The sequence below is a fragment of the Halichoeres trimaculatus genome, unplaced genomic scaffold (genome assembly GCF_033239565.1).
Source record: "Halichoeres trimaculatus isolate MK-OKI-2021-1 unplaced genomic scaffold, fHalTri1.1 fHalTri1_scaffold_12, whole genome shotgun sequence".
Classification (NCBI taxonomy): Eukaryota; Metazoa; Chordata; class Actinopteri; order Labriformes; family Labridae; genus Halichoeres; species Halichoeres trimaculatus.
Genome location: NW_027437190.1, coordinates 24,496,867 through 24,514,670, shown reverse-complemented (window position 1 = coordinate 24,514,670; position 17,804 = coordinate 24,496,867). Strand labels below are relative to the sequence as shown.

At 39.9% G+C, this 17,804-nt stretch overlaps 1 protein-coding gene across 1 annotated transcript in view; it reads right to left on the bottom strand.

Moving 5' to 3' along the window:
* tmem145 (transmembrane protein 145) overlaps positions 1–17,804 on the bottom strand; it is a 52,068-nt gene that overhangs the window by 15,088 nt on the left and 19,176 nt on the right. Inside the window, exons 2-7 of the mRNA XM_074682822.1 lie at positions 15,094–15,168; positions 14,523–14,600; positions 12,762–12,848; positions 11,957–12,058; positions 2,578–2,662; positions 1,990–2,061 (exon numbers count right to left, since the gene is read on the bottom strand). Coding sequence (XP_074538923.1) covers positions 1,990–2,061; positions 2,578–2,662; positions 11,957–12,058; positions 12,762–12,848; positions 14,523–14,600; positions 15,094–15,168 — 499 coding nt within the window. The remainder of the gene's footprint in view (positions 1–1,989; positions 2,062–2,577; positions 2,663–11,956; positions 12,059–12,761; positions 12,849–14,522; positions 14,601–15,093; positions 15,169–17,804) is intronic.

Sequence of the window (17,804 nt, the reverse complement as noted above, 5' to 3'; positions counted from 1 at the left end):
GCTTGAATGTTTAATAACCTTTTAAACATTTTTTGACTGTCTCCTCAATTATCTGCAAATCCCATTGACATTGCTAAAACTGTTTTCATTTCGGAGGAGGTAATGAGTTAAGTCCCATAAGGCAGTTTTTCCAGTATTTGCACAACACTCTGGATTTGTTTTTAAGTTCTCCTGTTTGGCTCTGACTTGCACAGGCAAATAAAAGTCAAACTCATTAAAACTGAAGCCTTCATGTCAGTTTATATTCCAGTAAAGCGGACAGAAGAAACACACATGAAGCTTAGAGACACAGCAGCTAATTCAAAGGCTTCACCGAATCTGCATAAAATCACAATGAGATTCCAGCAGAGTCTAAATATGTATTTGCTACTCATTATGTAGTCTTATTTGACTGCAGCATGGAAAGCAAAGCGAGGAATAAACTCCTCATAACCCCCTGTGTGGAGGTTATAAACAGACTTCCGTTTCCAACTTATATTCTCATTTTTCTGGAACAAAACAATCAAATGACACTGCAGGAGTTAATTTAAGGATTTTGAGAGCTACTTCGGCTCAGTTTTGGAGTTTAATAAGGAGATTACATTCACTTTGAAGTAAAAAATTTGAGATTTCTGCCTTGGCATTAATAAAATGGACAAAAAATGAATTTAGTTCGTAGTTATCAATACATAACAGCTAAAGAAAAGTGAAAAGAAAAGGTGTCCTTGTAGGTGGTTCTTATTGGATAGGTTCAAATCAAAGAAAATGGTCCCTACAATAACCACTGACAACACTCTGAGAGAAATCTAAACAATCTGTTGCTTCAGAGTTTCTTTTCTTACAGTTTTAGACACAGATGAGTCATTTCTTATCACTTTCATCAGAACAATAACAGAATTATAGTCTCACACAAATTCTTGGTAGTTCTTCATGTTCTATTCCAATTACATTCCTGATAAATAGTTCATGTGTGTGTCAGAAAACTTTTAGACTCTTTTAAATTTTAGTTTTTGGATCTCAAATAAATTGCTTTATGGAGAACCATGTTGAAGAAATCATATTTTGATGATTGAATTTGCAACTCAAGTCTCAGAATATATAACACAAATGTTTTATCAACGGGTAAGTTACTCAAAAAGGCCTCTGCCCAATGAAGAGTTAAAACCAAAATCATTCAAAACTGTAAACAAAGGGTTTTATGTTAAAGTTGTTGATTTTCTGATGGTGTTCACTGGACATCAGAAGTCAACATGTCTGTGAGGTTAGCTTCAAGCCTTTGAGAAGCTTGTTTCATTGGTTAAAATTTCTCAATTTTTCTATTGTTCACACGTTTTTTGCCTCAGGCCAAATATCAATAGAGGTTGTCTCCTCTCTGAAACAAACAGACCTCAGGCCAAATATCCTTTGAGGCTGCCTCCCCTCCAACGAACAGACCTCGGATTGTAAGCCATGAAAACACTGAATCAAAAAGTTTGATGTTAAAAAAACATTTGGGCATGGCTTTAAAACCCCTAGAAGATTTAAACAAAACTAAAAAAAATAGTCGCAGCCTGTATGCAGAGGCATACAACAGATGAGTATTTGACGGATGCATATTTGTGGTAGTATTTGTGGGAACTTTTTGCTCTAAGCTTTTGTCCTCTCTGGCTCAGGGCTATCCAAGCTGTGACCTTGGTGTGACAGACCCCTTCGGGCTAACGATACTTTCTCCACTCAACCGATCACCTCAACATGAAAACCCATCTCTGCATTCCCCATCCTCTGTGGCTAGCTTCTTACAAAGCTCCTGCTCTGTTCTCATAAACTCTCAGCGCACCAAAAAGAAAAGACCCATGCTTCACCTTTTTACTTATTGGAAGAAACATGAAGACTTACTCATCTTCCATCAGGGAAACATGTCGTTTTTATAATACATCCTATGAAAAGGGCACTTAATGACTGCTGCAGGCTTTTTCCTGGCAGAGGAGAAAGACAGATAAAGACGCAGTAAGTGGAAAAGACAGTACTTACAGGCAAAGTAGCACGAGAGGAGGAACACCATGGAGAAGATGACCAGGAACGTGATGTCCGTCTCTAGGATACCTGTGAAGAGGATGTGGGGGAGCAGGAGAGTGAAGGAGAATAAATGATGAGAAGATAAGATGGATAAAAAAAGCGAAAAAAAAGTGGAACGAGGAGAAATGAAGGTGCAAAAGAGGAGGTGGGATTGAAACCAGAGGGTAAAGGAGTCAATGAGGTTCCGAGAATATCGAGGTGGGAGGAGATGATCGAGGGAGAAGTAGAAAAATGAAGGGATGAAAAATCCAGAGAGGCAGGTACGTGACAAGGATGTTGAATTAGTTTAAAAGCAAAGAGAGGAGAGAAAGGGAGAAGAGAAACATGTTGGGGATGTAGGAATAATTCATTTAGAAGCTACTTGGGCCCCTTCTTTTCATCCCTTCCTCACAGTTCATCTATCATCATTAATTCATTCAGCCGTCCCTTCATTATTGTAATTTGTTCAGTTCAGTGTGCTTTATTGGCCGTGCTAAGTGGTGTTGGCTTGTGCCATCAGCGATTCATTCAGTAATCTCTCTTTTTCTGTCTAATCACTCTTACCAAACTCATCTGCCGAGAAATGCTGTGTCCAGAAAGACTGGCCGTTGGTCAGCTTCATCTCGTACTCCAGCTGCAAGCCATCGCCCTGCAGGGGCAGAGAGAGGAGGATAGAGGGAGAGAGGAGGAGAGGAGGAGGCAGGTGAGATTAAAAATGCATTTTCTTACATTGATCCGAACAAAATATCCATTAATGCTTGAAGCTGTGCCGCACAACTCTGCAGGTTGAAATGTCCATAAGAGGTGACTCTTAAGATAAATATTCCTGGATGTATTATTCCTATGACATTTTATCTTTTTCATTATGTATCTGATAATGGAGACATTAGGGACCTTTTAGAGGAGGAGAAAAAGAAAGACATTAGCTGGAGTAGAAGCAGGTTTTACACTGAGATGAGTGCAACACACCACAGAGACAGCATAAGTAAAAGAAAGAAAGAGGAGAAAGGTACTGACGATTAAAAAAAACAGGTGTAATGTATCCGTTTCATACTGTAAGATTGTTTGCACTACCCATCACCTTCTGCACATTTTACAGCTCTCATTACACATATTGTAGTAGCTGTTATACTGCTTTTGAGTCTTGTAAGCATCCCTAGTCTGTATAGTTTGGTTTGTGCTTTTCTCATGAAGCAGACTGTGCTTACATTGTTGTTGAGGTTTAAAACTAAATTTTAAAAATCAGGATGAGAAAATTGTTTAAAACAGACATGTTTTATTATACATGGACATGCCTGGGGGTCTCTTTATCACTACTGTGCGTCTTTATAACACTGTCAACTGTTTCTTTAATAAACTTAACTTGGCCTTAATCCATTTAGACCAGATGCAACATTCACATGTATGTACCTTGAAGGCTCAATGCTACGTGTAGGTCATTTCAGACGGTGTCATCATTTTCAAGTCTTGTGGTTAATGAAATGCCCTGTGATTCACTGAAATGCACAAAGAAGGAATGGAAAGTTTGTGTTTACTCTTTATTTCTTTTCATGACCAGCTTTTTGTCAGCTAAGATGGATCACACCATTTGAAATGACCTACACTTTAGCATCTGGTCTTAAAGGTATACAGGAATAAATGTTGCATCCGATGTAAATGGGTAAAAGACTTTTAGATCAAACATTTCAACTACCAAAGTTATACCCTAAGGTCAACCTGGAATTAAGACTGTACATTTGTATTAATATTTATAACACGATTGACACTTCACTTCATGTTTGTATCATTCTGATGTTTATTTGTCCTTTGCTCAATGACCATTCAGTGGCCCAACCTAAAATTAATCATAACACAACCCTACATCACTTTGTGTAGCTGTAGCTTTCTAGTATTATTTTGAAAACCTCAACACATACTCTCATGAGGGATTATTAATTTCTACTACAAGGACTTGCAGCAAAGATTGAGTGCAATACTGCAATACAAACTTTAAATATGCTGATGTGAACATAGCATTGGGGGTATACACTGCTAGCTCACAGTTGTTCCTCATAATCCTGCCCCTGTAGGCCACTGTACAAACTGTAAAAATGCCAGTTTTTAATAATTAAGTGAACGCAAACGTACTAAAATGTCTCCAGGAGACTGTGGTTAATTTCAGAATTTTTAAAAAAAAGATAATTTTCAAGTTTTTTTCCTATAAATTGCTTGGCTGCTGTCTTCAACCTGCCCTTTAAGAAGAGGTGGAGGAGGACTGTCCTGCAGCAGCAGCAGCAGCTGGAGGTGATGGTGTTTTCGGCCTGCAGACAGATGTGCTGCATTGCATGGTGCCAGCGTGCCTGAACATAGAGGTTGTACTCTCTCCCTTATTTTGCCACTTAAACTGCATTTCCCTTCCTCTTTAGTGAAGTGTTGCCAAACTTCAGAGCTCTTTGCACATTCAGTCATCCATGACCTCTGAAATTATTGTTTATGTTGTTCAGTATCTATTGGCTGACAATTTAATTTACTTTCAGAAATTTTACTTAATGATTAATTTGTGTTTGTGCACCAGCCAAGTGATTTACATGATCTGGCTTGACTTGGGTTAAAACATTGAATCAATGGATCCTTAAGACTTAATGGCATTCTCAATAAGTGTGAACTGTATTGATTTTCAGGTTTTAAAAAATATGAAACTGGTTTTGATTTCTATCATCAACACAGACAGCTCAAACAGTTTAACTGCTGAACCATGGGACTGCAGGCACACCAACAAGGAATGCTGCAAAGTCATGATGGGAAGTGCCTCTGGTTTTTGCTTGATGATTATAAAACAGTTTTGCTTACGGAGATCATTGATTGATCACTTTGCAGAATGTTTGCTGTTTTTAACACAACTAGTGAGAGAAAATGTTGGGTTAGCGCTGCAAGGTCAAAACAAAGTCCTCTTCCCTCTCAAAACTTTACTGACATAAAGAGAGAAAAAGCTCCAATCCTCCTCAGGGAGAGACACTTGTTCGTTTTAACAGTCAGTCTCCCTTCCTGGCCTAAAAATGCCCCAGGAGCCCCCAGGTGTATGCAGGAAGTGGTGGAGAAAAATAAAAGGATGTAGATTAATGAAATGGAGAGATGGCTGGGTTGTCGCACAACTTGGTTCTGCTTTAACTGCAGAGAATTCTTGTTTTCTATTATTAATTGGAAGAATGCCATGTTTATCAATTATTTCTGAGGCTCATTATAATTATATGTCAATCAGCTAGAATTGTTTTCCACTGTTATGTTATGAGACAGCACAAAAGAGAATATTTAGATTTTCAAAATAAAAGAAAAAGCGTAGAGAAAAAGAACACACCTGTGTGATAAAACACTGATGGAATATTTTAATTTTTGGCATCCGCACAAATAAAAAAGCATCAGATTGAAAAGAATGTGGGAGGTGAGAAACACAGAGATGGGAATAAAAAGGGAGGGGGACAAAGATGGGTTGACAATCAGAGCACAGAGAGCTCATTTCACACACACAAGTTCAAAGCCGATGGAGTTTGAGCATGTTGCGTTGGAGCGGGGGAAAAGAGAGAGGGAGGAGATAAAAAAAAAAGACTTTGATTTCATTTGGCAGCCTGAAACTCCATCTCACTCCCTCTATCAAAAAGGGCAAGAAGCGTGGAGCGTGCACTGCCACAAAATCAATACAGACACAAAGAGCAGGGAGACAGAGATAAAGAGAGTGATAGATGTAGAGGGGGAGAAACTTAAGAAAACAGGTAGAGAGGGAGGCTGGATGATGAAAAAAGGAGCAAATGCAAATAAGGAAAGGAGAGATGGAAGTAGAAAAGAAAGGATAGATGAGAGAAGTAGCTCTTAACACCACAGGGATCCTCTCTCTGTGGGAGTGACAGGGAGGCACAGGATGATTTGGGGTGTTTCTTTTTGGTCTCAGTCCTCCACGTTTGATACACTGCTCTGATTTATCGCACACTGAAGGTGTTTTCACCCAAACATCTGTGCAGTCTTGAACACGGTGTGCTCCCCTGGGCTGCAGATAACTGCATGTAAAAGGATTTCTGAGAGTCTTTTGAGAGTGTCGATCTTGTCTCTGAAAAGTTAAGTGTTAGGTTAGAGCTTACAGACCAGGCTATCCACTTGAGAGCTTCTTAGAAAATTGAGTGTGCACTGGCTGGTATGACGTGGAGATCTGAGAAAATGTAGACACTCAGATACACGATCAACATGTGATTTTAAATATGACACTCCATAACCGACGGCAGTGTTCAGAACTCCACAAAGTCATGGTTAAACTGAGAAAACTGAGGCTGCTACGTATTACCTTATATTTTATTCTTTTGGCATAAACTCTTAAAAACAGAATTCCTGAGTTTCCAAAATCTCAAATCACAAAAATAATAACAATAAATAATACTTTATTTATATACACACATACAACTGATCCAGATCAGGATGTAATGTCCGATTCCAAGTCATTAACCACGCGGTCGACCCCGATTTCCAATCACATGATCTGATCCAGACATCCCTAAAAGAGTCTGAATCTAATCAAAAATAACCTCAGTTAAAACACCAAGACCTCACTTGAAGTACTTCCTAAGACTTGAGAGAGCTCCCCCAGAGCCTCAGACTTTATTATTAAACTGTTTTTGGAGGCTATGTGGCACTAAACATGACCCTTCAACAAAATTGTTGCTGCAAGGATTTAACTCCCATTCAGCCCTGAAATGAGGCTGCAGCACTAATTTGGAGCTATATGGCCTGGCCTCTGGGTTAGGAATCTAATTTATCTTAAACTTTTTTTATCCGGGTTCAAGTCAGGGCCAGACAAATTAACCAATAACAAACTCAAAACTCAGTTACTCCCTGTGGACATTTCTCGGTGGACTTGGGTTATTTGACTACCTGCACCTTTAACTGGACCATCACACAACAACAGTATTTACTTAAGCCATAGATAATAATGTAATCCAACCTTAAAGTCTATTTTTGCACGGTACAAATAATCTTGTGTGATAATATTGTGAGAAACAAGACCCATAAATCATGAGGCCTCTTTCCCTGTAAAGTTAGCATCTTTCCCAGGAGACGTGCAACCCTGTCAAACATCTCTGTTATTATTTTCTTATTTATTATTACAGTAAAAATAAGAGTACAGAGTTTGAAAACTGTCACAAAGGGAAATAAAAGGTGTTTTTCTTCCATATGTGACTGTGTTTCAGAGGAGCGATATAGTTTACAACTTCCTGACTGAAACCTGGACAGAAACAGCAGATGTGGGTGTGTTTGTTCGACAAAAGTGAGTCACCTGCCAAGTTAGCAGCCTAGAAATGATGGCCATTTTTCTGGCCTGTGCCAATTTCCTGCTTTCTTGGCTCCCTGCTGAGGCAATTTTTGCTCATTATCAGCACTTCAGCTGTGAATAATAAAGCAAAGGTTGATTACAGCCATTCACAGATTTTCTCCTTTTTTCTAATTGCCATTTTAGTTTGAGCGGCCTTGTGAACAAACGCCTCATAAAAAGTTGCTGGGCTTGAAAGCGAACAATGAAACCTTGTGATTGAGATTGTATGTCCCTGTTTATTTTCAATTATTTGTTATGTAATCTCCAGATTACCTATACTTATCATAACCCACAGTAAAACTGACATAACTGTTCTTTAGCTTAAAAGACTTTTGTGGGGCACACAGCAACAGAGATGCTATCAGATCGGGTGAGCAGAGAAGAAACACAAGTCACTGAAAACAAACTGCAGAACAAAAGCTGCATCAAGCCTGCTAATTTTATTGAACTTTGGTTGATCTGACAATTTAGCTGCCTGAAAACATTCATGTTGACTGCCAGAGGTCTTCTCCTTCATTATTTGAGATGAACTGGTTTCACTTGTAATGACTGTCTTTATTCCTGCTGATAAAATAATGACTGTTTCCTTCCTTGAGGTTTGCTGCTATTATTAATCAAGAGACACTGCTTGGAAATGTTGAATAATCATCAACGTCACATTTTACTGCCCCGAGCAGGAGAGGACACGTCTGGGGAATCAGAGTAGACATCCTTTGGTTTAACAGCTTATGAGTTAATACAGAGTTAGACCCAATCCAGCACAGGTAAAGGCAGGGATGGAAACGAGATGAAAGGAGAAAAGGATAAGAGAGAAATAGGGAGAAAGAGAAGAAAATACAAAAAAGCACATAAAAGACAGGGCGCCGGGAGAGGGAACGCGTGAAATGAGCAAGCGGCAAAGAAGATATGAGACTGGTGAGATGGCAAGATGGAGAGGAAAAACACAATTAGAGGCAGGCTGACAGAGACACAGAGAGGTAAATAGATATGAAATGGCGTGGAACGTTTCACAGCTTGGTGACAGGGAGTAGAAAAAGAGTTGGAAGTAGCCAAAGATTGTGAGTGACAGAGGCTGGAAAGACGGAGAGGTGTGAAAGGGAGGTAAGGAGGCGAGTGGTGGGAGACGAGGGGTGGAAATTGGCTGCGGGGCTCGGCGTACATATGTCCCCGGGAGTTGAGACGAGCTTTTATACTTTAGTCCAACAGCATTAGGCAGCGTGTCTATCAGCAGTCGCTGGCGTGACACTCAACCACACACTGCAGGAAGCATCTTTTCTAATCATATCCCTCTTCAGCCAGCGCTGCGAAACCGACAGCACAAAAACAAACCCACAGAAGAGAAAACCTCTCACACACAAACAGACAGACTCATGACCACGGGCATGGCACCGTTATAACCCCGAGTAGGACCCTGATAGGCAGCCAGGCAGTGATACAAATTCAGCAGAAATCCTACTTATTCATCCTCGACCGCATTTAAAAACATGAAAACACTGCACACATAAATAAACAACTCACACACAGGTTTTTTTTTTCCAGAAATTCGTCCTTGACTGAAGTCCTCAGTGTGGGAGGATGTGTCATCACTGAGCTGAGCTATCATTATTGGAGCTCATGATTTCTTCACCAAGTGCCCGAGTCCAGACTCACATCAACAAACACTACACACAGCAGCTAGCACTCCTTCCTCACACACTAATAGTAAAACTCTGAGTCCAGTTATAAAACAACAACAGGCTTAAAAGTCCTCAAAGCTAGCTAATCAATAGGCTACAGCTGAGTCCTCGTAAACTGTGTTTAGCACGCTTTAAACAGAGAATCCCGTATTAAGAGACTGTGCTTTGTTGTAAAAAGTGTTGTAGCATTGGAGTAAGATAAAGCACTTCAAGGTGTCCACAGGCGATTCAGAGAGATACACAGATAAAAGATCAAGCTTGAGATAGGATGAGAGGGATTAGGAGTTCTACAACACACGTTTAGTGATACTAAATAAAATATGAGTCTTCTCTAAATGCAATCTTAAAAAGGGTATCTAGGTCTTCCTCAATAGCATAATAACTGTAAAATTAGTTAAGCATTCTCATAATTTCCTTATAAAATCTGCATAAAATCTGGACTGAACCTCGTGCAAAATGTTGGAAAACACATACTGTGCCACAAATTATTCTCAAATTGGTTTAAAAACTGAAAAAAGGGAAGCAACGCAAAAATGTTTAATAGAACCGTTTCTTCTACACACACACACACACACACACACACACACACACACACACACACACACACACACACACACACACACACACACACACACACACACACACACACACACACACACAGAGCCATACCTATTATCCACTGTGCACCATTCCCCTCCTCTCTTCCCATTTATGCAATTATTACTTTTCAATATTGCAATTTATTTTTCTACCTGTGTTGCTTTCGTTTTTCTGGTGCAAGTTACATTAACAGTTTGCTTTTTGCGCAGTATGGTTCCTTCTCCCCAACAAATTATTAACTGGACTGCTCTTTTTTTTACTCAAATGTAATTTTTCCTGTATGGAATGAGGACCACTAAGCAAGGGAAGAATTTCTTAAGCTGCTGCGAGGAACAGCCAGGTATAGACCCCCCTAGAGGAAAAGATGTTCCTCTAATCACTTTTCTGATTTTGTCCTTTTCATCCTAAAGTAATGAGAATGAATCCTGCTTTCTTCTATTGGCCAAAATACACCAGATGCCTCTCGGCTCTGTCTCTGCCACATCACGGCATCTGATAGCTCTCTATCCAAGTCAATGTGTTGGCTGGCTCTGTTGTGTGCTGGCTGCATCTCAGCTGCAGCAGGTCAGTTCCCAACAATTCATCTATTTGCACGTAGTAGATCATGTGGTGCAGGAAGTTGTAAACTGAAACCATGTTAAAACATCCACTGACTCTCAAAATACAATAAACTGTAGCTTGACCACACGACAAACCAACATAATGAGTAAAGCCAGGCCAAGAGTCAACAGGTATGAGGTTTCACTGCCCAACATGAATGAGGGGAGGCTCATCATTGATGTGGGAAGCAGGAGAACTTCTCGGTTACTTGACTCAAGCTGCGTGAGGGTCCAGCTACGAACCCATAACCAGTGTGAGTTAACAGATGAGGGAGCACGCAGTCCACACACAAAGTCAACACACGATGTAGTAGAGACCGAACTTACTTACACTCACTGATATTTGCAGATGAAAATGTAGAGACAGGCCATTTTTTCAGTGTGCTTTCAGTTGTTTGGTCTGACACCTCACAGCTATTTCAAGCATTAAATACTATAATAAATAAATTATCAGTCTTGTAGTTAAACTAAATTAAATCTTTAAAAAATTAAGTGTCATAACGCTGGCAGCGCCCTGTCGGTTCTGGCTGTCTGTTGCAGCAGCTCTCTCTTTGTAATATTTTTGTCACTGTTTCATCATCTTTGTATGTGGCGTGGGTCACCACTTTGTATGGCTCATTTATTGGTCATGGACACCAAACTGGTTCTGTCCCCAGTGATATTTTTACGGTTTTTGCGCCTGTGTTTGTCTGGAGATCCTACAAGTAATCATGGCTGCATTGTTTACCTGTGAAATCAGCTGTCAGCAGCCTGTAGCATGTCAATGCTAACTGGTGCAAGGCCTGATGTTTTCCCACAAGGTGATGAGAAGGTGAAGACAGCGTGCTGGTACTCAGTTGTGCGCTAAGAAGTGACAACATCGACCTGTCCTTCCATCCATTGTTATGGGGAACGTAAGATCTATCTCTAGTAAGATGGACAAGTTAGCTGTGCTAACCCAGCAACAGAGAGAACACCAGAAGGCAGAGTAGCATCAGACATGGCTAACACAGCTAAAACCAGACACCAACACCACATTGGAAGAGCTTCACCTGCTGTGAGCAGACAGGATACAGGAGACAGAGACTGCTGAGGAAAGACCCTGTCGAGGTGGAGGCTGACTGACGGAAGAATGATGGACAAGCTGTCATCATCTATTTTCTTATGGACCTTTTGCAGTTTCTGTACACCTTCTTACGTTTGTTTTCTTGATTGCTGCTGTGACTCCTGAATTTCCCCTTGGGGATAGATGAAGTATTTTGTATTCTATTATTCTACTCAATGAGAGGCATTACTACTACCTACTCTAGATGAGTTCAGTTAAAAGAAGAACTTACAAAAATGTTCCTCAGATGATCTCTAAAATCATGGTAAATTATAAAAATTACAGATTCTTATTTTTTCTATTTCCCAACGTTTCACAATCCTCTATCCGGATGTACAACGTAGGTTTGACCTGAGTTAAACCTTTAGTGTGTTTATAAATAGCATATAAATACATTTATAGAGCAATGATCTGTCTTCAGTTTTCATGATAGAAGGTAATGGTGTAAATGATGAGGAGGATGATGACGTCTGTTTATCTGAAGAGCAGCAGATAACAAACACAATGACACCACGGGTGGATTTGAGCCCCCTGAGTCTGTTAGTGTGATAACAAAGCTCCATTGCTATGGAAACCGCCTGTTAGTACGCCTGCCCTTATCTAGAGAAACAGCCAGCGGGGGGTCAGGGTGGCATTGGAGGTCAGTGCTTACCCCACATTTGCTGAGAGCGATGTACCACCATCTTTCCCTCACTGAGCGGAAACTACGGCCGCCCACGCAGCTCAGAACCTCCTCATTCCCGTCCCCTTCCACCTGAGAGAAAAAGAGAGAATTTCATGAGTGGGGAGGGTTAGATGTTGGGGTAGGAGTGGTACACAGAGGATGTTGTCTGAAAAGGCATTGCATTTTGTCTCAGAGACACTCTGAATTGTCACAGAAGAGTTGGAGACTGAACTATCAAGACACAAACATATTTCACACCCCGATATAGCCTGAAACGTGTCAACAAAATCCACTAACAGCCACAACAACAGAGTCAGTCTGCAATCACACTTCCTAATGTGATAAACAAACACATTGTGTAGCTTATTGAAAAAGAGACAAAAGGATTTTTGCTCTTTAAAAAAGGTGTTGTGGGAGAAAAGATCTTTTGGACTCTCTGGTTTTCTGGATGCATCATCAGGAGTGCAAATGTGTGAATCAGTAAAATGTTAGAAAAACACATTAGAGGCCATTAGCTGCCCCCGTGTCTCTTTTTCTCCATTTTGTAGTTTCTCTTTTACATATTTCTGCTTCTTTTCACATCACAAGGAAGAATGCAAGAGGAAAGATGAGAATAAGTTGAACAGTGCGGTGATAAAATGGAACAATACGTTGCTCCGTAATAGTCACTGTATGACAACACAAAGAGATACAAGGTCAGCTTTAGTTAGAAAACAGCCTCCATACACTACAGTCTGTTAGAGCCTAGCATTGTGCTTGGTGTGTGTGTTTGTTTCTGTGTGTGTGTGCTTACCACACAGCCTGACCAGGTGTAGCGTGTAGTGAGGTTGATGACTTGGTTGTTCTCGGGCCTCAGCACTGCTTCTTTCTGGTAGCAGTTCTGACAGAAGGAGACACGGTAATAAATAGGATCGTTTAAAATGAAGTCCAGCTGTCTTTAGTCTTCCTCATCCTTTTCTCTTTCAGTTCCAGCTTCCTCCTTTTTTTTTCCCAGTGAAGCTCAGGAGAAGTAGCCTTGCGTGTTGCTTGCAGCTCCAGCTCACACCTACATTCTGTTTTATGAATATTAAGTATTAACCAAGCAGCAGAGAAAGCCTTACTTTTTTAATGTGAGTGTTTAATCAAAATGTAATTGTAATCTATTGAAGCTGCTGTAAGAGGAATTAAAATTGATATTTTTGGTCTCTTCTGTGATGGATTTCTCTGTGTGACTGCTCAATGAATCTTATTGCGAAATGATGCACAAAGGCTATAGTATTTGATTTTGGGAGCCTGACACAAAAATCGGTCTGGGAGCTGACAAATGGTGTACTGTTTTTAGCCGTGCTGGAAATATACATAAATAATGTCAATCTATCTGTCAAGAGATGTCAGCAAGAAGAATACTCTACAAAAAGATGACACGGGCCGAGAAATGAAAGGATGTTCTATTTTCTGATAGCGCTAGACTATTTAAACCTGGGTTCTCCTGTGTAGAACAAACAGAAATAATACAGGAGCTAAACAGTTTTCAGAGGAGAACTCAATCTGCTTTAATAACACAACCATACAGTAATTCTATCAGATGCTGCCCGGTGATAAAATCTCACAGGGCTGGCAAAAGGCGCAGCTTTGAACTGGGCCAGTGGAGAGTAACGTTGTCTTCCTACAGAAATGGTTTCTTTATATATTATTTACTGAATGTGAAAGCAATTTAATGTTGATTTTATAGACTGTGTAGTGTTAGCTGGTTCGCTGGGGTTTAACATCAGAGTATACAGCTGAATGCAACGTAGATTAAGGATTCATGTGTGCTGCTCCTATAGCTGAGGTGCATATTAAATGAATCCTCTCTCTTTTGACTTTAAAAGCAAAAGATCTTCGAGACTAAAGAAAATGAGGATCAAGCAGATAAATGATCCAGAGTGAATTAAAAAAAAAAACAAGACTCAGAGGAGAAGTGCTTACTTTTATTACTGGTATTCTTTAGTGAACAACATCAATTATAAGCATAGCTTTTAATGCACATACTCTCTCTGGTTTAAACAATGCATTAGTAGAAACATTGGTTAGTTGTTACTCAATTGTTCACCCAATATGGATGCAAAATCTGTTGAATTCATTCTGATGCTGAGCCCCTTGTCATTTTAATAACCGTTTTATTCACAGACTAAAGTTTTCAGGTATAAGTGCAAATTCTCAATCACTTACACATTCATCAGCTCATGAATAAAAAGGAGCCGTCCACCTGCGTTTATCTCCTTGCTGTCACTTCTTGTGGAGCAGCTTCACTTACAGGTAAAGCTCTCTGTTCAAAAATATGGATTGCACCATCCTTAATCACTGCATGTATCATCAATAATAAATCACTGTCTTTCAGGAACTGAGAAAGACAGTTTTGTTTTATTCTGAGCAGCGTGTGATCCTTTAGTTCAAGCTAAATGTGAAAATTATCTAAATTGGAGTCACAGGGCTTTTATATTGAAGCAATGACGTGCGATAAGCAAAGCAAGCCGTATTTCTCTTTAATAATGGCCTGTCGAAAGAGATGATGCAGAGGGTGTCAGTGTCTCACCTTTTCAGGCCTCTTGTACACAGCTGGCCACTGAGAGCTGTCATCAAAGTAGAGCAATATGTTCTGACAGCAGCGAGACTGCGCCGAGGAGAGGCAGAGACAGAGAGAGGGAGCTGAGTGAGTACATAGATCAGAGGAGGCAGTGAGATGGTTTGAGATTTATACGACCAAAACTGTTTCCAAAGTCTGCGGGCTATGACAGTAAAGCAACGCACGGGGGAAACAAGACAGTGTGAAAGAACAGAACAGACGTGTGGAAATATAGAGCAGGCAGGAGCAAACGCCGAAGGAGGGGACAGAAAAAGAGGGGAGGCGGATACAGCAGGAAAAGCCAGAAGAAGGAGGAGAAGTAAAGAAGTGGAATGGATTTAATAGAGGTGAGAGGAAGGACAAAGAGAGAATGTGATGAGAGAGAAACTAAAGTAGAGAAAGGAAAGGAAAGGAAAACAATCATGGTACAAGAGACAAAAAAAAGTGGGCGAGCTAAGGCAATTTAAAATGATAGATCGAAAACAGATGCACAAAAAAACAAGCACACACTAACGTGCATGGCAACACTGAGTCCTACTACCTTTGGATACCGGAACCTGAAGTCAAGGCGTCCAAAGTCGGTGAGAAAACAGAAGCGAGTGAGGAAAACCCAGTCCTGTACAGAGAGAAAGATGGAAGAAATCAATAACAAAGTTGAAGCAGTTGATGAACAGTATTGTCAATTCACAAAAGAACAATATCATTCCAATATTATCATGGACCTGTAATGGTGAGAAAATACAGATTTAATAGATTTTGATGCCATGATAAAGTTGACCGAGCGAAAAGAGAGAAAAGAGTCTCCAATTACAGATGGATACAGCTCCACACACAAACAGCTGCGGAGGATCTGTCAGTTGTTTTTGGTGGCAAATTCAAGTACAAGCACAGCTTCATGGAAAAAACCACAGTGACTCGGTTTTTCAGCTGCTGGGCAGATTTCATGCAACTAAACATTCTTAATGTTGTTTCACAGATCATTTTTCCAGTAAATGTCCTTGTCAGTGGTGAACTCTCCAAACAAACACATTTTCTCCGGTTGATTAAAGGAACTTGGCGGTTTGATGTTGCTCAGCCAGCTCAGTTTAAATTTACCCAGAATGCATGACAAACAAGTTTACCTTGAGTTTGAAAGGAACCAAACAGCTCTGTGAGTTTGGCACTAGAGGAAATGTCAGGGTACAAACCAAGGCTGCCTCATTTATGCCAGGACCAGGCAACAACACTTTTGTCTGTCAAGGCTTCTCTGAGAAACTCTTAGCTAATTGGGAAAAAGACGGAAATTAGTACTGTGGCAGGATGACATTTGTTGTTGTGATTTTGCACAAATCAGCAAAGAAATTATTCAAATATTTATTGAAGCCTACAACTCAAAGATCAATAAAGGTCTAATAAGTGAGCTAAACCATCACTGCACTGAACAAGGACAATAAAAACTACCTCAAACAAAGATGGGAAAAAGAACTAGACACCAAAATATCTGAAGACACTTGGCAGCATGTTTGGAAAGAACAGTTGTCTTCTACTGATTCTTGGACTTGGAGGGACTTCTGTCGGAAAAATCTATCAAGTTTTTTCAAAACCCTAAACGGATATCAAACAAAGAGGTGCCCATCTCCTCTGTTGGAGAGAATGCAGAGCGGAGATGGTTGACCATGCTCAAGTTTTCTGGTCTTGTACCTTTATTGAGCCTTTCTAGAAGGAGGTAGCAACAACTTCAACAAATTTTCAGGGTTTTGTTGCCATACACTTTGAAGAATTTTTCTAAAAATTTGATTGCCAAGAAAATCTTTTATTTTTTGCTATTCATGGTTTTTGTTGTGCTGTGAGAGAAACCATTCAGGTCCAGGTCCTTGATGAGTACAAAGCATGGCCTGAAGAGCAGTAAGACTGAATATTTTTACAATTTTGAATGGGATTTTTGGAGGGTGGTGTGAGGGGGACATAAGGAATATGTCTAGGTTGTTGTAAATACTTGATTCTTATTTTTGTTTTCCACCATCCAGATTTTTGTTGTGAAAGGAACCATTAAAGTTCTACAGTTCTAAGAACAGATCCCTATCATTTATAAATGCCGTATCAAGAGTCATTTGCATATTGTTTGCTTATGACAAATATGTATGCCATATTCATGACCATTAGACTCAGGGAAATTATTTCATCCAGACATGTTTGCATGCATGTCTGCTTATAACAAACCAAAGTTTTTGAAATTATGCATGGATATGACCAATGCAAGTAATATCAATTCCTCAAAGTTCCCCATAAATTTCCACTGATTTCCAAAAATTCCCATGGGACATTTCCAACTACGAAAATTCCTGGAATTTTGCAACACTACACCTACTTCTGCTGGCATCAAGTAAAAAGGCCATCACGAAATATTGGCTTTAGCGGAAGTGCCCTACTCCTGCTATCTTTATCAAGTACATCTTTTAGAGTGAATGACCTTTTCCATAAGACTCCAAAAAGAACTGGGGAAAAACAATGGGAGAAATGGTGTACTTATTTAGCTAGGCAAAATATATATATATATATATACATGACTGTATGAACAGGTATGCACTTTGTGTGTGATCTCTGAATGTGCTTTCTTGTCTAGATTAACCCATGACCTCATTTTCTGGTGTTCTGTTGTGTTTATTATTTATTGAATAAATAAATAAATTGGCAAATAAAAAACAAATGTGCTGCTTTGTCCACTTTCAAGTGTTGGATAAGGTTGTGAAGAGTCATGGATTTTAGCAATGAAGTGGCAACTAGATCTACGACATGCCATTCAGACATACGAGTCTGGGTCCCAACCAAAGCTGATCAACATTCACAGCCTCATGATGTCATAAGGGAGGAAGGATCAGGGAAAACCTCCAAGGACAAAAGTTGTGTTGTAAATGTCAAACAGAATAATTTTCAAAGACACATGAAAAATTAAATTGAGAAGGAACATCAACACCCCAATAACAGGGAAAGAGAGGATTTGGAACAGAAAAGTGAAAGAGTAGGTGCAGGAGAATTAAAAGTCTTTATGACAGAAGAGGGGAAGAAGAATTGGAGAGGAAAGAAGTGCCAGGAGGGTAAACTTCTAGAGAGGGAAAACAGAGAGAGCATTAAGGGCCTGCTGAGCACATTAATAAGGGAGAGTGTTGGAGAAGAAGAAAAAAATATCCATTCCTAATATAATTCAGCCATAAGCTCAGCAGCATGGGATCAGATAGTAGTGCTTATGGTATACTTCACTGAGCTCGCAGAAAG